The sequence below is a fragment of the Mirounga angustirostris genome, unplaced genomic scaffold, assembly GCF_029215605.1.
Source record: "Mirounga angustirostris isolate CCGP_5_RB_7025 unplaced genomic scaffold, mMirAng1.0.hap1 SCAF_11, whole genome shotgun sequence".
Classification (NCBI taxonomy): domain Eukaryota; kingdom Metazoa; phylum Chordata; class Mammalia; order Carnivora; family Phocidae; genus Mirounga; species Mirounga angustirostris.
In genome coordinates, this window is record NW_026991719.1 from 2,097,437 (window position 1) to 2,117,620 (window position 20,184).

General features: G+C 46.5%; 1 protein-coding gene across 3 annotated transcripts in view; it reads right to left on the bottom strand.

Moving 5' to 3' along the window:
* Positions 1-20,184, bottom strand: part of PRKX (protein kinase cAMP-dependent X-linked catalytic subunit) — a 79,850-nt gene that overhangs the window by 13,318 nt on the left and 46,348 nt on the right. For 2 of the 3 annotated variants that reach the window (XM_064573687.1, XM_064573688.1), the window contains exons 4-5: positions 7,126-7,245; positions 1,218-1,313 (exon numbers count right to left, since the gene is read on the bottom strand). In XM_064573687.1, coding sequence (XP_064429757.1) covers positions 1,218-1,313; positions 7,126-7,245 — 216 coding nt within the window. Of the gene's footprint in view, positions 1-1,217; positions 1,314-1,349; positions 4,647-7,125; positions 7,246-20,184 lie in introns of those variants that run through there. The other variant, XM_064573689.1, reaches the window with a different exon arrangement.

Consider the following 20,184-nt stretch of genomic DNA (forward strand, 5'->3'; position numbering starts at 1 on the left):
AGATTTTAATCCAAGCAAACCACTGGTAAATTGTTGGCATATACACAAGTAAATTTTTTAACAAGTCCATGTGACAAAATGTCACTCAAGTCCAATGGGATCTGGACCCTGGAGGAGAAATTCTATATAACAGTTTTCATTTCTTTCTAGGGAAAATAAACTTGTGACTGCTCGATCTCCCTCTGCACCTCCGTGTCTTACCATTCACGGGACAGAGTACCCACCTTCTGGGTGATTATTTTTAAAGGAACTTAGTTTTTTTGCTAGTCTTCTAAACTTGCCTGCTGTGTCAAACACAACACAACCTCTGGCCCAACCAGCCCAGAGAAACCCTGTCTTCTACTTGGACGGAGAGCCTCTGGGGGGAGTGAGATGACCTTCACCACTCAGAAAAGCAACTGGGTGCAGCCAGCGGTCCCAGCAGCTGACCCAGTGTCATGAAACCAGTTTTCTCTGAACTCACTGCCCATGGGCTACTTTAAAAAACAGCAAGAGAGAGAAAAGTTTAATTCTTGACTAAACGCAGCTAACCACCTTGTGATCAGCAGGGCTTGGTGCACCCAGCACCTCACCTGGGAAATGCGAGGAAAGAACTAGAAATCATGGTACAAAAGTGTCTACAAGTTGACCAGATGGACGAAGGTAACTGGAATGCCAAAAGCATTCTGAGATTTTTAAAAAACTTTTCTCCCCGCCGTTACCACAAATTTAATCAACTGCATACCCAAAGTTACTAACAGTGAAGCCGGAGGAAAGTTCTCATAGCAGGTGTTCATCAGCCTCAATTTTAGCATGAAAAAGGAATTTAAGAATGAAAATAATTTAAGCAGGAGGAAAAAGAGACAGCCTGCTAAAGCCATCAACACTCCCGCCAACTGCAAAACCAGCTAAAGGAGGTGGGGGGTTGGGAGGGACCCTTTTCGTCAAATACCCAAACGGCTCTCTTACTCAATGTGATTCACAAATGCCTTTATTGGGTAACTGTAAATGTCATTTCTCTCTCTCAAGACACATAAAATCTGGCCAAGAGTCACGAAAAGGCTAAGTCTCATTACAGTAGAATAACGACCACCTTTTCCCGTCTTGTGGAAAAGCTGACTGACCAGAAGACGTGAAACAGAGCAGGAAGAACGGCAGTAAGCTGCCTGCTCTGTGATTTTCTTGTCCGCGATTTTAAAAATAAACACCCCCGACGAGGAGGGACACGGTTTACTTACTTTACACTGAAATCCAAATGTCTGGGGAAATCTATTTTGCCTGCAAGGATTTTTTGATAAATGCCAAATGGGTTGTCATCAAAAAACGGAGGAAACCTGTAAGAAAAATAAACATCTATTTTTAGCAGAGAGCAAGCACGGAAAAGAATCCCTGCTTTGTAACGAGCACTGTTTCTGCTTGACGCGAGCAGGACATTCAAAATGTCACCTCCCCCTTCAGACCGCGAGCGAAGTTCTTTGTATTCTTCACATTTACGGCACTGTGGGCACAGAGTAGGTGTCTGATAAGTGTGAGCAGGGAACATGGAAGAGGATGGGTAATACTGTGTCCTATTTTTTTTTTGGGGGGGGTCGAGTAGACTGTACCTGTATAAGCAGCCAGTATTTGAATCTCCATAGTAGATGAATTCACGTAGGTCACACTTAGGGAGCTGGGTGAGAGCAAGGCTGGTTCCCAAGTCATACCTTTAGACCACAAGGATCTAGCACATTACAGCCAGCAGTCCGTTTTTATAAATAAAGTTTTATTGACAACGCGGCCATGCTCACTCACTTATGTATTGTTTTTATGGCATAGTTATCAGAAGTAAAGATTGTAGTCCTAGGGCGCCTGGGTGGCTCAGTCGGTTGAGCGACTGCCTTCGGCTCAGGTCATGATCCCGGAGTCCCGGGATCGAGCCCCGCGTCGGGCTCCCTGCTCGGCAAGGAGTCTGCTTCTCCCTCTGACCCTCCCCCCTCTCATGTTCTCTCTCTCAAATAAATAAAATCTTTAAAAAAAAAAATAAAAAAGATTGTAGTCCTAGCACAGAAACCAACAGATGCGTCTTCTCTAACACCTTGAAATAGGGGAAAAAAAATCTGAAATAAGCTAAGTAAGAAATATACTTAAAACTGCTAAGAGCTAGAAAAATAAAAGAAAATACAAAAGTTAATAAATATATGCCAGATACCTACCTACATGCCCCAAGGCACAAGCTGTACTTTTGGTATTTGCTCGGAGTGCTGAAGGCAAAGACCCTGAACTCAAAAGGACACCCGCTAATGGGATCCTTTAGAAATAGGACTTCTAATTCACTAAAATAAGCACTGGGAATATCTTAGAAAATGGAGTTTTCATGGCGTGGCTCAGTCAGTTAAGTGTCCGACTCTTGATTTCAGCTCAGGTCATGACCTCAGGGTCGTGAGATCGAGTCCCGCATTGGGCTCCATGCTCGGCGCAGTCTGCTTGAGATTCTCTCTCTGCCTCTCCCTTTGGCCCCGCCCTCCACTTGTGGTCTTTCTCTCTAAATAAATAAATAAGATCTTAAAAAAAAAAAAAAAATGGAGTTTTCAAACGATATCCTGATGGGAGATGGCAACTTTCGATAGGCAAAAAAAAATTTCCTGTTGACTTCAAATCCATTTCTGACATTTAAAAAAATAAGTAAATAAAAAACTAGAATACAGTGAGCGTAATGGTGGTCTCCAAAAAGATATACCCATGTTCTTACCCTGACAATCTGTGAATGGGAGCTTATTTGGAGAGAGAGGCTTTGCATTTGGGATTAAGTGAAAGATCCTGACATGATGTAATCTTGGATCAGGGTGACCCTAAATCCAACAACAGGTGCTCTGATAAGAGACAGAAGAGGAGACACAGACCGAGAGAAGCCCCATGAAGACGGAGGCAGAGATGTGAGGGACGCAGCCATAAGCCCAGGGGTGCCTGGAGCCCAGAAGCTGGAATAGGCAGGGAGAACCCTCCGTTGCCCCGCCTGGATCTCCACTTCTGGGCCTCCAGGCCTGGGAGAACATGGATTGTAAGCCACCATGTTTTTAGCCATTTGTCCTGACAGCTACTAATATACAGAACACATTTAACTCTGCACATACATTACAGAGAAGTGAAAAACTGAAAAACTAAAGAACAGAAAATACAAAAAAAAAAAGGAAATTAATGGGCAAGTTGAGGGAGAAGAGGTAGGTGAATAAGGAAAATGGAAGACACTCAGTAAACGTGAAAGTGTAGCCATGTGTGATAAAGGCATAAAACAGCTTTTATTCTTACGTGACATTTCAGATACACTTTGGAGTGAGCCGAGGCTCAATGCTCAGAAGGCCACAGCGTAACCTCTGAGCCGCTGGTTATTCGGGTTTCATAACTACAAGTACTTTGGCCACTGTTGCTTCTAGAGTTACGAGCTACCCCGTCCTGAGAAACTGCGCAGGGCAGGCCCGGGAGGGAAGGTCTGTGTGCGCACAGACGCTCATCGGGTCCGCGCCAGCCGACTACGCCTTCGAGTTAATAGCTCCTGAGTCAACCGCTGCTGGTCGGCCAGATGCTTTGTCTAACAGTGGCTGGGGAGGTCAGACTCCTTTCTTGGGTGGCGGCCCCGTCTGAGGACAGCTGGCTGTATGATCTCATCAGGGGAAAGGCGCACATTCACGAACAGCACGTTAAACACCAGGAGAAAATGCGTCATTCATACCTAACAACATTTATGGACAATAATTATTAAACAAAGTGTTCTCAGGAAGCAGGCGTTACATGACTGCATCATGGGGAAGGCATGTCAGTAGTAGTTCAACGAGAGGAAAAAAATGATAATAAATGAGCAGTACCAGATCTTGCCCGAAGGAAGAGGCAAAGAGAACGGGAATCTGAGAATGAGCCCTGCCCTTGCATGTGGAAAGTGCCCTGAGAAATCTTCAAATCTGTCTTTAATCCAACAGAATAGTTCCAGTTCTTCAACAAGCACGGAGAGCTCGTTATGCAAGCGAGCTGAAGGTATCGAGGGACCCAGTGGCGCTCCGAAGGACGACCCGCTCGTGGGCATGAAGGAAGCTCAAGAGCTTCCTCTCCCACGTTCACGCCAACTTGGCTACCGTTTCCATCATCTCTCCGTGATGACTTGGACATACCCGTTCTCCCCACCTACAGCTACCAGGAGAACGGACCGTCCAGAAACAGGCACCGTCGTGGTGGTGACGTCACGCTCCTGATCACCCTCTTGCACAACCATAGGAGAGGCTGGCCTCGGCAGGCGGGCACTCCGGACACGGGTTCAAGGAAAAGAAGGAAGAGTTTTTGGAAAGAAAACAGAACGGGGAGGTGCGACCGGTTCACCGTTTTTGACGTCCTCCTCTGGTTAGGTGCGCAGAAAACGTGAAGCCTGCATCCTTCCGAGAAAGTGGCAAGGACAAGGGGACGGGCTGTGCAACCGGAGGAGGGCAGAGTGTAGAGTAGGAAAGAGTGCCAGGGACACGCTGCCTGAACTGTTGACGGCTGTGATCCTCAATGTGGGGTCCCACGGAAGCCTGGGGTTCCGTAAGTCTCGTTCGGGAGCTTCGGGGGGGCTTCCCCCCACCGCCCCGACTGCAGATCTGAACGTGGATGGTGCGGGACACCTCCAGCTGCTACCAGGGAAACATGGGCAGGAGAGGAAGCAGCTGCAGGGGACAATGAGGAAATTCAGAAGTGGCCCAGGGGAAGGCTCAAGTCTGGCGGAACTGCAGACGGAGCCAAGGAGTGCCCAGGAGGGATCGGCGGGGCTTCTGGCATCAACATGCGCTCGTGTCTCTCAAGATACCCCTCCAGAAAGCCTCGACCCCCTCCAACTACAAATGCGTAAATGAAAATACATCCCAGTGAACACACAGGTCCCTGCCTCGTATGAAATGCGAAGGTCAGCTCACAGTGTTTTGGCTGGGAGTGGGTTTTGACGATTCATCATCAATTATTCTAATAAGAGCCTCATAACATATTAGATCCTACTTCATTATTTTCTATTCTACTCCTAATATTCAAGTATATTATACTGGAAATACATTATTGCTAATATTCCATGAGAATATTAAAAACATTCTATTTTCTAACATCCTAAAACAGCGTGTTCTAATATTTGAATGGATTATATCCTGATAATATTCTAATCATTCTAATAGTTATTTTTAACATAATAATCCTAATATATTCACTCTAATATGTGCTAATATTATATTCTAATTTTATTCGATTTTATTCTAATTCCAATGATTTTCTTACATCCCATCAGTATTATTTTCCAAACTTGTATTTACTCATAACATCTCATAGTACTATATTCTATATACAGAACATGTCCTACTAGAATGTACCGTAGTAATACGGAGAAAACAGAGCTCGTGACCTTCATCTATTAAGCCCTGGCCGCCAGGGTTCATTTATCGTTAAACAATGCTGACCTCTAGTGGTCAATAATGTGAAGGAAGGGAAATGTGCGGCAGGGCATCTGAGGGGAATCTGATGAATATGGGTACATAAATATTCACAACCGTTGTATCTTCTCAACGGATGGGACCTATGCGTGATTCATGTTAACCTTCTGCTCTGCTTGGGACTTCATGGGCTGGGGTGTCCATTAAGGAATTTGGTTCTGTTTGATTTGCTAGACCCGTCTGGGTGAAGAGTAAAGGAAAAATACAAGAGACCAGATAGATGATGGATGGATGGAAGGATGGCTGGCTGGATGAATAGATACACAGGCAGACAGGTAAAGAGAATACATAGATGACAGATAGATGGGTGGGCGGGTGGATGGAGCGATAGATGGATAGATGATGGATGGATGGATATATAGATACATAGATACAGGGATAGATTGATGGACGGATGGATGGACTGATAGATCAAGAGGTATGATGGATGGATGGATGATGGACAGACAGACTGGGAGATAGGATGATAGATGATAGATAGATAGATAGATAGATAGATAGATAGACAAATAGATATAGGGATGCATGCATGGATGGATGGATTGATGGATGGAAGGAAGGAAGGAAAGATAGACAGGTGATGGATGGATAGATGGATTGATAGACAAATGGATGGACAGACAGATGGATGGATAGATATGATAGATATAGAGAGAGAAGGTGATAAGAGAGGATAGACACATAGATGATAGATACATGGGTAGATAGTTGATAAATAGATAATAGACACGTAGACAAATAAACACAGGTTTTCACAAGACTCCACTCTGGCCACACCCTCAGTGCAGAAATACACCTCTTTCCATCATTCTTTCCAACTGAAAGGGAAGGTTTCCATGCAAAAAGCTCTGGTCTTTCCCTGCAGGGAATCAGGTATGGAACTGGGTCAGGCTTTGGGTTCAACTGGGAGCAAACTCCAAGCATCTGCCAAGCTCCCCAGCAGGAAACAGGCCTGAAGAGGGAGGACAAAGGACGAGGCAGGGAGGGCGGAAGGAGGTAGAGGGGCCGCACGTCCGAGGGCCCCCCCAGCCAGTGTCCGGGCACCTCGCAGACCAGCTGCCTGTCAGCTACACCATCAGAGAAGAGCCTGTCCTCTGTAGGACCAGGAGGAATCCCCAGGTCTATGATTTCTAAGCGGGGGATGCTTGCTTTATGTTTCTGGTTGAGGAACATCACACCTGTCTCGTGCCTCAGCCAGACTGGAGTATTCACTCACGGTGATACCTTGATACCTGTTCAACACCTCTGGTCTCTGCACGCGGGGAAAGTGGAACCATGCAAGCCTCATGACAAGCAAGTATGGGCACACACTCTCCTTCCTGGCAAGGAACTCATTCATAAAGTCCTAAACTGTATGCCATTTATTTATCTTTATCCAACACGTATGGTCATTACCTTAGCTCTCTGCCTTGCTCCAAGAGTCCATGCAGAAGACTGAATATTATATTCATGGGAGACAGGGATACTTAAACACGAGGAGGTCCCAAATGCTGGTGCTTCCCATGTGCTTTTGCTCTCATGAAAGCACACTTAACTGTGGGTCCCCATTGCCACGTTGGCATGGGGAAACCGGCACGGGAGGACATCGGTGCCACCGAAAAGCACCGTTCTAGAAGCAGGGAAGAGAAGTGCCAGAGAGTACATGTTGATTCTCCACAGGAGCCCTACTCACCCCGAGTGCATCTCAAATATCAGGATGCCAAGCGCCCACCAGTCCACGGCTCTCCCGTGGCCTTTGCTCTGGATGACTTCAGGGGCCAGGTACTCGGGTGTTCCACAAAGGGTCCATGTCCTGGGGACGGAGAAGGGCATAACAGAAGTTAGCGGTGTTGGGCAAATGCATGCGTCTCAGAAGGACTGAATGGGACGATGACGTCGGTGATCACGACGGTGCCCCATCCCCAACCCCTGGGCACTTCAAAGTGTTGGAGAGAGAAGCCAACGTTGTCTTAGAGGACTCTAGGAACTGCATGAGGTGACCTGAAGCCAGGACAGAGGGTCAGAACAGATCCTTCTCTCGGGAGCCAGTGTGGGATGACAGCCTTGCAAACACCTTCATTCCAGGGCTCCAACTTCAAGAACCATGGGAAAATACCATTGTATGAAGCCCCTCGGTCAGGGTACTGTTACGGCGGCCCCGGGAAAGGCATGTGCTCCCCACACCGGCCATGCACACTCTTCACCTTCCTTCTGAAGCACCTGCAGGCTCAGCCCCGCACGTTCTGTATGGCACACCGTTGTCTAATGGAATGGAAGCTAACTGACAGTGGGGAACGGCAGACATCTGAAAATACAACTCTGGAGGTCAAGAAGATGGCCATACTGATTTCCACCTCTGTCTCTCCAGATGGCTGACCACCCCTCACCCGCTAAGACTCTGACAGATGAGAGCACGTCTCTAAGGAGGGCAGCGGCGGCTCAGAAAGAGGATGCTACGGGGCTTCCGTGAGTACGAGGTTTAGGTCCTCCTTGTGGCTTTGCTCCCTGGTTCACAGGAAGGAAAGAGTCAAACGTGCAGACCACTTCACACCCATCGGGATGGCTGTGAAAAACACAGAAGTGTCGGCGAGGATGTGGAGAACAGGGATCCCTCATGCACTGCTGGTGGGGACGCAAGCTGGTGCAGCCGCTGCGGGAAACGGTATGGCGGGTGCTTGAAAAGCGAAACCTCGCATCACCGTACGATCCAGCCACTAGGCCTCCCAGTATATACCCAAAGGAAACGAAAGGCAGGGTGCTGACGACATACTTGCACACCCATGTTCAGACCAGCGTGACTCACAATGGCCAAAGTCAGATGCCAACCCAAGTGCCCTTCAATGGATGAATGGATAAAGGAAATGGGGTCCATTCACACAATGGAATAGGATTCAGCCTTAAAAAGGCACGACACCCTGACAACTACTAATGACGTGGATGGACCTTGAGGACATGATGCTGAGTGACATCAGCCAGACACAGAAAGACAAATACTGTAGGATGTCACATGTATGGGGTCCCCAGAGCAGGGAAATGCAGAGAGACAGGAAGTAGATGGTGGCGCCAGGGGCTAGGGGTGGGGGATGGGGATTAAGTGTTTCACGGGGACAGAGCTTCATTTGGGGAGGATGCAAAGTTCTGCAGATGGATGGTGGGGATGGTCATGGGACATTACAAATGCATCTAATCCCACTGAACCAGGTACTTAAAAATGGGGAAGATGGACAATTTTATCCTAAGTATATTTTGCAACAATCTTTATAAAAAATGCAGAGGGGCGCCTGGGTGGCTCAGTCGTTGGGCGTCTGCCTTCGGCTCGGGTCGTGATCCCGGGGTCCTGGGATCGAGTCCCGCATCGGGCTCCCTGCTCCGCGGGAGGCCTGCTTCTCCCTCTCCCACCCCCCCGCCTGTGTTCCCTCTCTCGCTGTGTCTCTCTCTGTCAAATAAATAAAATCCTTAAAAAAAAAAAAATGCAGAGACAGAAGAGGCCAGGTGGAGCAGGGTGTCCTCCAAGGAGGGAGGAAGCCAAAACAAGCGTCTGAGAAACAAAGTCAAGGTAAGGCAAGCAGGACCTCGGCAGAGGCTGGACACAGGCTGGGTTTGGAAAGGGCTTGGGAATTTGTAACCCTAGAAAGACAGCAGTGTCCGGCTGGAGCTCTACACCAGGGAGGATGCCGCGTGGGGTTCTCCACTTAGCGACTGAGACCTTGAGCACGCCTCCAGGCCACCCATGCCCATCTTGCCAACTTACGGGGCCCTTCGTGCTGGGCTCCCAGGCTGGTAGCACGCCCAAGGTCGCCTGAAGCTAGCTGGAAATTGAGCTCTTAGGTCATATTAAGACCAGGTGGAGGTGGCCACAGGTCATTATATATGCATCAGGGACAGTGTCTCCACTTGCATTTGGAAAGGTGAGTCTCTTTCTGGCTCTGTCCTGGGTAAGAGGCACAGGTGGAAGGCTGTATAAATTTCCAGTTTCTAAGTTGCCCTGGGTAGCCCGATACTTCTTTAGAAGACCTTCCTGCAAACGGTGCTGGTGCTTCATGGATGTACAGAGAGGCATAAACTGCTAGGGAGCTTCAGACAGCAGTAAACATGTAAAGATGAGACAAAGAGCCCCGGATGTTATTCAGAGACCGCTGGTCCAAGCTGTGAATTATCCATGCCCCAGGTCTTTTTTCCTGCTCACCCAGCTCTTGGAGAGCAGGCAAGGTGACACCTGACGTTCTCAGTATGCTCACTGTTATCAGTTCCACCGCGGCAGGGGTAGGAGACCGTGTTAATGAAAGAAAGACGGTATTCTAATTGCTCATGTGTTCTTAAACTCTCATCGCCTGCCAGGGCATCTGCACAGGGGCAAACTGTGTTCCCCCCAAAAGTCCTAAACCCCAGAGTCTGTGAATGTGATCTTATTTGGAAATAGGGTCTTGCAGATGTAATCAAGTTAAGATGATGTCATATTGTTGGATCAAGATGAACTAACTCAGTAACTGGTGTCCTTGTAAGAAGAGGGAGAGACCAAGAGATCTCTCTCCACCATGTGAGGACACAGTGAGTAGACAGCCATGTAAAAGCCAGCAAGAGTCCTCACCAGGAACCAAGTTGCCCGGCACCCTGAGCTTGGACTTCCAGCCTCCAGAGCTGTGACAAATCAATTTCCTGTAAGGCTGTCAATCCTATCAGATTAGGACCCCACTCTCCTGACCTCACTGAACCTCAATTACCTCCTAAAAGCACTATCTCTAAATACAGTTGCCTTGGGAGGGTTAAAGCTTCAACACATGAATTTTGGAGGGACATAATTCAGTCCATAGCAATGATGGTGACGGTGATATGATGGTGGTGGTGGTGGTGATGAGGATGGTGATGATGATGATGGTGAAGGTGATGGTGGTGGTGGTGATGAGGATGGTGATGATGATGATGGTGAAAGTGCTGATGGTGGTGGTGGTGGTGATGAGGATGGTGATGATGATGATGGTGAAGGTGATGGTGGTGGTGGTGGTGGTGGTGATGATGAGGATGGTGATGATGATGATGGTGAAGGTGATGATGGTGGTGGTGGTGGTGATGAGGATGGTGATGATGAGGATGGTGAAGGTGATGATGGTGAAGGTGGTGATGAGGATGGTGATGATGATGATGGTGAAGGTGATGGTGGTGGTGGTGATGAGGATGGTGATGATGATGATGGTGAAAGTGCTGATGGTGGTGGTGGTGGTGATGAGGATGGTGATGATGATGATGGTGAAGGTGATGGTGGTGGTGGTGGTGGTGGTGATGATGAGGATGGTGATGATGATGATGGTGAAGGTGATGATGGTGGTGGTGGTGGTGATGAGGATGGTGAAGGTGATGATGGTGAAGGTGGTGATGAGGATGGTGATGATGATGATGGTGAAGGTGATGATGGTGAAGGTGGTGATGAGGATGGTGATGATGATGGTGGTGAAGGTGATGATGGTGGTGGTGGTGATGAGGATGGTGATGATGATGGTGAAGGTGGTGATGATGATGGTGAAGGTGATGATGGTAGTGGAGGTGGTGATGAGGATGGTTGGTGATGATGATGGTGAAGGTGATGGTGGTGGTGGAGGTGGTGATGATGATGGTGAAGGTGATGATGGTGGTGGTGGTGATGAGGATGGTGATGATGATGGTGAAGGTGGTGATGATGATGGTGAAGGTGATGATGGTGGTGGTGGTGGTGATGAGGATGGTTGGTGATGATGATGGTGAAGGTGATGGTGGTGGTGGAGGTGGTGATGATGATGGTGAAGGTGATGATGGTGGTGGTGGTGATGATGAGGATGGTGATGATGATGATGGTGAAGGTGATGATGGTGGTGGAGGTGGTGATGAGAATGGTGATGATGATGGTGAAGGTGATGGTGGTGGTGGTGGTGGTGATGAGGATGGTGATGATGATGATGGTGAAGGTGGTGATGGTGGTGATGATGGGGATACTGATGATGGAGATAATAAAGTCAGAAGCACCTTATGTCTACTCAAAGCTTACGATGTGCCAGGAACTGTTCTAAGGATGTACTTTCCAATTAGCAGACCCACCCATTCTTAGCAACAATCCTAGAGTAAGAACAATTCTCACTTCTCAGACGAGCAAAGCAAGGCATGCAGAGGCAATAACACACCCAAGCTGACCAGCCTAATAGTATCACGGTCCAACAGCGGCAAGTATCCCCACATCTCCCCTCTTCACTCCTCATCCCCGCTCTGTGATGTGCCCAGTAACAGAGGCTGACGGTAACAGAAAGAAATGTGACCTGGAAGTCACAAGGTACCATCACTTGGCAGTTGTGGGAATATGGGCAAGTCATCTCCCGCTCAGGACGGTATGGTGACATGGACCCGGCTCCATCTATTACTCTATCTTCGGGCTCTACCATATGACAACACGAGGTACCTCAAAATGTGGCCTTTTCCGTCTGGCTTCTTTCACTCAGGATAATTGCTTTCAAGGTTCACTGATGGGGTTTTGTTACTTTTCGTGGCTGAATGACCATCCATGGTATGAATATACCTTCTGGTCGGTTTTAACCAGTTCACACAGCAGACAGTCTAGTTCGGGGGGGATCAGCAAACTGCATCTGGAAATGGCCAGATGGTGAATATACTGAATAGATAACATATTTTCATTGCGCAGAAACTAAATCGGTATTAAAAGGTATGCACTGGGATGCCTGGGTGGCTCGGTCGGTTGGGCATCTACCTTCGGCTCAGGTCATGATCCCAGGGTCCTGGGATCGAGTCCCCCATCGGGCTCTGTGCTCAGCGGGGAGCCTGCTTCTCCCTCTGCCTGCCATTCCCCCTGCTTGTGTGCTCTCTAACAAATAAATAAAATCTTAAATAAATAAATAAAAATCAAACGTATGCACTGCTGTCCATAATAGCCAAACTATGGCAAGATGTCCATCAACAGATAAATGGATAAAGAAGATGTGATATATATACACACTGGAGTATTACTCAGCCATCAGAAAGAATGAAATCTTGCCATGGAACTAGAGGGTATTATGCTAAGCGAAAAACATCAATCTGAGAAAGAAAAATACCATGATTTCACTTGTATGTAGAATTTAAGAAGCAAAACAGATGAACATAGGGGAAGGGAAGGAAAAATAAGACGAAATCAGAGAGGGAGACAAACCATAAGAGATTCTTAACTCTAGGACACAAACTGAGGGTTGCTGGAGTGGAGGTGGGTGGGGGATAGGGTAATGGGGTGATGGACATTTGGAGGACACATGATGTGATGAGCACCGGGTGTTATATGCAATGGATGAATCACTAAATTCTACCTCTGAAACTAATAATCACTATATGTTAACTAAATTGAATTTAAATTAAAAACTTTTAAAAATGGTATGCATTGTCAAGTGTCACTCTCTTGCTCTATTTACTCCCAAGCCCCTCACTTACTTTACAAATAAAGTTTTATTGGCACACAGCCACATGCACCTATTGTCTCTGGCCATCTGGTCTCTGTGTCAGACACAGAACTCTCCTCCTGTAGCCTGAGAGCAGCTGTAGACAAGACGTAAACAAACTATGTGAGTGTGTTCTAATAAAACTTTATTTAGAAAACACAAGTGGTGGGCCAGATCCCATGGGCTGTTGTTTGCTGAGCCCTGGTGTAGGGGAAAGAATTAGAGAGAGGGATGGATTTCAAAGCCTGGTTCTCATCTAACCCTCAATCTTTTATAGCTTTGGTTTTCGTTTCCGTGAATCAAAGGCCCTCGCCAGTTCCACGACTTAACTTGGCTTGGTTCTCTGGCTAGCTGCCTAACAAAGGGATTAAAACATTTTGACCCACATCTTGGGCCGGCACATTTCCACTACAGGGTCGCGCACCAAGGTCAGCTGTGTGCGTTACTGCAAGGACTTGCTTCTGTGAATAAATGCAGTGGGTAGGTGAGAGTTTCAGGGTAAGCAAAGAGGTACAAGAAAAAGTCATAAAAACTAAGTAAAAACCCATGGTCTTAAATATCAACTAGTAAAGTTTGTACTCAGCGTTTGCTTTTCTCTTTAAAATGAAAGTGCGTTCTTTAATTCTGTCCCCCAAGAATTCTTAGAAGCAATGAAACCCCCACAGCAAACGGCACCCCTTGAGGGGTCTTTAAATACCATTTCCCACCAACAGTGTCCAGAGTTCCTTAAAGAACTGGCTGACTCCAGGGTAGAGAGGAGACACGTAGGGCTCCTCTAGTCAATGAAAGCAAGGTCGTTCTCAAAGCCAATGGGATACTGACAAAAAGGTAGAGGTGGCAGCTTGAAGGGGCTCCTACAAAGATGGGACTGTTGTTGCTTTTTTAATTGAGGCAAAATTCATGAAACGTAAAATCTGCCATTTTATTAATTTTTTAAGTTTATTTTTTTAGTAATCTCTACATCCAACGTGGGTCTCAAACTCACAATCCCTGAGATCAAGAGTTGCGCTCTTCCAGGGCGCCTGGGTGGCTCAGTTGGTTGAGCGACTGCCTTCGGCTCAGGTCATGATCCCGGAGTCCCAGGATCGAGTCCCACATCGGGCTCTCTGCTCAGCAGGGAGGCTACTTCTCCCTGTAACCCTCCTCCCTCTCCTGCTCTCTGTCTCTCATTCTCTCTCTCTCAAATAAATAAATAAAATCTTAAGAAAAAAAAAAAAAAGAGTTGCGCTCTTCCAACTGAGCCAGCCAGGCACCCCCAAATTTGCCATTTTAAAGCAAGCCATTTTGTGGCATTTGGTACATTCAGAATGTTGTGCGACCACCACCTGTCTAGATCAAAAGCATTTTCATCTGCTCAAAAGGAGAGTCTGAGCCCATTATGTGGTCACTGCCTATTAAGAGGAGGGCAATTCAAGCACAGAGGAAAAAAAAACAAAAGGACTGCTTTGAATTAAAAACACATGAGATCATGTGTCTTCTGAGTGGTAGCATTAAAAAACTGCAATGGCCCCATTTGAGGTCACTAAGGGCCCAGGTCATGATTCTGGAAACCCTTAAATGAACTGAATGAATGATGGACTGCCTGCCTGCTCTCATGAAGGATGGTATTTGAAGGTGGCTGATGAGGGAAAGGGGCTCTTTACAGAAGAACTCCACCTGAGAAATGCAGAAAGACTGACCAAGAGAGAGCATCAGCATTTTGTCATTTCTCACAGAATGGGGGAGCAAGTAGCGCCCCTGGTGGGCCCTAAGCCCACAGGTTACACGGTGACGGTGACAGAGTGGACAGTGGGAAGGGAGGCCAGGCAGGGAACACTTGGACCCATGTATGCAAGGACAAGCACCTACTGTATGCTTCTTGCTACCAGGCAAACGCAACAATAACAAAAAATCCAGCACCATGTTTCTCCAAAGCCAAAAAGAAAGGAAGGAACAGAAGTGAGGATCCAATGAGCCTGAATTTAATCCAGTTCAAAGATCTAACCACCAGCTCACAAGAAACAAAGGGGACAGAGGAACAAGGCAAAGGACACCATGAAGAAGCAACCCACCCAATCTAGATCACGGGGCTTCCGATGGGGCTTACCCCGGGTTATTTCACAAATAAATGGTATGAGTTGGGGGAGAGGGGGAGGTGAAATGGGAAATTTATGGATTTAATGGAGCTAAGAGACAAAACAGCCAAATGCAATGTAGAAACCTTGGTCAGATCCTGTTTACGGGGAAGAAAAAGACATTTCTGAGATGTGGGGGAAATCTGAATATTGACGGGGAGTTAGATGCTCCTAAGGAATTTTTTCTTTTGTTCTCTAAGATGTGATCATGGCACTGATGCTATTCTTTTTAAGTCATTATCCATTACAGAGAGCACGGTGAGCACTTGTTTTAAAATAATATAAGGAACGAAAACGTGGGAGAGGTAAAAAGTCAAATAAGGTGGCAAGGCTTTGATGCCTACTGAATCTGTGTGATGGGCACACAGGATTTAAGGTTAACTACTCTCTCTGCTTTTGTGGATGTTTGAGAACGTTAAGTAACAATCGTCAAAGATTAGGTACAATGTCATTTATCCCAGCCAAGAGGCCGGGCATGAAAATCCAAAGGATAGCGCTCAATGTCACATCTAAATTTTAAAAACTACAACAGAGGGGCACCTGGGTGGCTCAGTCGTTAAGCGTCTGCCTTCGGCCCAGGTCATGATCCCAGGGTCCTGGGATCGAGCCCCGCATTGGGCTCCCTGCTCCGTGGGAGACCTGCTTCTTCCTCTCCCGCTCCCCCCGCTTGTGTTCCCTCTCTCTGTCAAATAAATAAAATCTTAAAAAAAAAAAAAAAAAACTACAACAGAATAACTAAATTAAATGTATTGGCACTTTTGTTTTAATCATTTTAGAGAATGAAAAATAATCCTAGTGTGTCCCTTATTCTGTTAGGCAGCCTACCTGCATAACAGCAAGTGTGTATGCCGAAGACTTTTGTACGAAAAAAGAACTATCACTGTAATTAAACAAGAGTTCTGTAAGATTATGGTACAAGAGGAAAAATCCATCCATTACTGAGAACCTAGGGAAAGCCTGAGACTCAGAGTTACCATGAACAAATGAGAATACAATTGGTAGAGGGAAGAACATCGAATTATATTTAACCATGTTGTATCCCGTGCTGTAAAAAAAAAAAAAAAAAAAAAGGAGAAACATGCTTTTCTCAATTACATGTTCAAAAATATTATTGGAGATGAAGCTCTGTTTGGTTCCATGTCTTTTGTAGTGATCCCTGGGGACGTTTCTTTCCATGTTTATGTAAAAGTACTGTCACTTGTCGGAATCCTGAACGGGAAGGGTGGCCATGCCTACGTGCCCATGAGCATCACGTCTCCAGGGCTGGGTCAGAAGGGAGAGACCTCATCAAGCAAACCGAGAAAAACACACAGAAAGAAGCGAGAAAAATGTTTTTGCAATTGACAAAGTCCATGACTAAAAGCAATATATCCAAAAATAAAATAAATGAAAATTTCCTTTAAAAAGCAATATATCAAGATGGTAATGAAGCCTTATCTTCCAAATTCAACGTCTTTTTTTTCCCCCCAAGATTTTATTTATTTGAGAGAGAGAGAGAGAAAGCACAGGCAGGGGGAGAGGCAGAGGGAGAAGCAGGCTCCCGGCTGAACAGGGAGCCTGACTTAGGGCTCCATCCATCCTAGGACCCTGGGATCATGACCTAAGCCAAAGGCAGACGCTTCACCGACTGAGCCACCCAGGTGGCCCAAAGTTCAACATCTTAAGTAAATTAATTGTTTGATGTTATGTACAAAGCCACCATCATGCATTTACTCTTAAATGCACATACTGGATTTACTGCTCGCCAAACTTATCATCAAGCTAATTTGTGAAGTATTTCACATCTGGTGGGTTTGAATCAGACTTCCAAATAAAATGACTATAAAAAAAAAAAAGAGAGACATATAGGTACCATATATCACGTGCTGCCAATAGGGGGCACCCTCAACGTTATAAACCAATTATCCTGTGTTAAGAAGGTCTTTGTTCATAAGGTTATGGAAAAGCACTTCATTTTTATGTGCTTTCCTCTTAGAAAGGTAATAGATGAAATCCTATAGGGGAAAATCAGATTGAATTTAACTGCATCACAAAGTGTTCCCAGGATGGCCGCTTTCTTAAAAACCGTCAGAGATGAGTCATTTAATGTAAAACTGCTCCCCCGCACAATCAAGTTTCTCATAAATGCAGCTGTTTCCATAACACGAAGAAATATAATTATCACCTTAGCCAACCCCACGTCATCAATGTATCTTTTCCTGAGTTTTTATTTTTAAGGAATCTCTACACCCAGTGTGGGGCTTGAACTGACAAGCCTGAGACCAAGACCCACGCTGAGATCAAGAGTCAGATGCTTAACCCACTGAGTCACCCAGGAACCCCTCAAAGTTTTATTTTTATTTAAATAATCTCTACACCCAGTGTGGGGCTCGAACTCACAACCCCGAGATCAGGAGTCCCAAGCTCCACGGACTGAGCCAGCCTGGTGTCCCTAACAGTGTGTTTTCTAGATCGGCCTGTCCAGTATGGGGCCACCAGCCCCATGTACTTCAGGAGCACTTAAAATGTACTAAGGAATTAAGATTTTAATCTTTTAATTTAAAATTAAATTTAAAAAGCAATACTCGAGGGGCGCCTGGGTGGCTCAGTTGGTTAAGCGACTGCCTTCGGCTCAGGTCATGATCCTGGAGTCCCGGGATCGAGTCCCGCATCGGGCGCCCTGCTCGGCAGGGAGTCTGCTTCTCCCTCTGACCCTCCTCCCTCTCATGCTCTGTGTCTCTCATTCTCTCTCTCTCAAATAAATAAATAAAATCTTTAAAAAAAATAAAATAAAAAAATAAAAAAAATAAAAAGCAATACTCGATGCAGTTACTGAGAAAGTTCCCGGTGTTTTTGGAGAGCCTGGGCATGTGAATCTTATTTTTCCAACTGTAAATGTTTTGGGCGTTAAATAAAGATCAAGTATTTCTGATGAAAATATAGTACCCTAATTGGGATGCACCACCCTGATAAAATGCACAAGGGATTTCAGAAACTTAGCAGCAGAAATTCATGTAAATCCTCTCAATTTTTGCACTGATTATACGTTGAAATACTTGTATTTGAGATATACCGAATTAAACAGGCTATCTTACTCAATTTCTACTTTCTTTTCTAAAGATTTTATTTTTAGGTACGCTGTATGCCCAACATGGGACTCGAACTCACAACCCTGTGATGAGCTGCACGCTCTACCGACGGAGCCGGCCAGGCGCCCCAAAATTTTTACTTTTTTAAAACAAGGCTTCTTGGGGCGCTTGGGTGGCTCCGTCGTTGAGCGACTGCCTTTGGCTCAGGTCATGATCCCAGGGTCCTGGGATCGAGCCCCACATCGGGCTCCCTGCTCGGCGGGGAGCCTGCTTCCCCCTCTCCCACTCCCCCTGCTTGTGTTCTCTCTCTCGCTGTGTCTCTATCAAATAAATAAATAAAATATTTAAATAAATAAATAAATAAATAAAACGAGGCTTCTTGAAGAATTTAAATCCTACATGAGGTGTCCAGGGGAACAAAACATACACCTTGACCCTTCTCCGTGGAATATTTTAGGACTGTAGGTGTGATGGTATCAGCAAAAGACAGCCCTGTCTCCCTCCATCTCTGGGTCTGTGACTCTCTTCCACGCCTAATTGTACCAAGCGACCAATGAGCCAACTGGGGAATATAGCAAAGAAAGCTCAACGTTTTAGTAGGGGGGATAAACACAGCAAAATAACCAGCTTTGCAAGTACATCAGCCTCACTGAAGTGGAATTTGTACGTGTATACGTTACATATTCTATAATTGCACACATTCGCTGTAAATGTTTTCCCAGCGGCATGGGGCAGTCTGGATCATTGGGCGAAGTACGCCAAGAAGACATTGTACGCCCGACTACGTTAAGGTTTCATTTTATAGGACTAGTCGTGATGAGATCAACGTCGGTGCTAATGATGCTGAAATGACGTTTGTTCCGGTGAGCCCAGTGTTAGAAATCGACGTTACAGAATTCAGCGGACATACAGATCTGTGGGCTTTCATTTACACAGAAAAACACTGAAACAGATGATAATCTGCTTGTTCAGCAAGAGGACTTTTTCGGTGTTTCGTTAGTCTTCAGAAACAAAAAGCAAGATAGGAAAGTATTTTAAAACGACCCCAAGATGACCTCGTGCATAATCTCTTCTTGTCAAAGATGGTGAACTGATCATATGCACCTCTGCTCCCTCCCAAAAGGCAATGAGGAATGACAGGAAGGGGTTTTTAAAAAGTGCAAAGCATGGGGTGCCCGGGTGGCTCAGTGGGTTAAGCGTCTGCCTTCGGCTCAGGTCATGATTTTAGGGTCCCAGGATCGAGCCCCACATCGGGCTCCCTGCTCAGCGGGCAGCCTGCTTCTCCCTCCACCTCTGCCCCTCCCCGCCCAGCTCGTGCCGTCTCTCTCCCTCTCCCAAATGAATAAAATCTTAAAAAAAAAGAAAGCGTAATACATGAGGTTTCAGAAGGGGCAAGCGGATAGCAGGATCAAAATTTTGGAAGCTATCCCAGGAGCTGGACCAGAAAAACAGAACAAGCCAACCCGAGTGTTGAAAGCGGTCTTCTGCTGAGAGTGGAAATGAGCTGGGGGCGGGGGGGGCGGGGAGCTCCTTGACACACAGTATGCACAACTGTATACTTCTGATAAAAAGAATGAGTCATCTGAGATACAGCACTGCGTATCTGCCGATGGCTAATATCAAAGAGGCAAGACAGGCGCTGGCGAGGATGCGGAGAAAGGGGAGCAGTCGTGCACTGTTGGTGGGAATGCAAGCCGGGGCAGCCCCTGTGGAGGAGGGCGCGGAGGGTCCTCAGAAAGTTAAAAATGGAGCTACCCTACGACCCGGTAACTGCACATCTGGGTATTTATGTGAAGAAAATGAGAACAGTGCCTTAAAGACATACTTGAACCCTCCTGCTCACTGCAGTATTATTTACAGCACCACGACATGGAAGCAACCTAAGTGTCCACCCACACATGAACGGACAAAGGAAACGTGGTCTCCACGCACAATGGGCTACAATTCGCCCTGAAAAAGGACACCCCGCCACTGGCGACACCGCGGATGGACCCTGAGGCCACTATGCCGAGGAAGGTAAGCCGGGCACAGGAGAAACACCATCACGGCACGCGGGGTCCCTTCCATGTGGAATCCCAACACAACCGAACTCGCGGGAGCGGGGAGGAGCGTGGCGGCTGCCGGA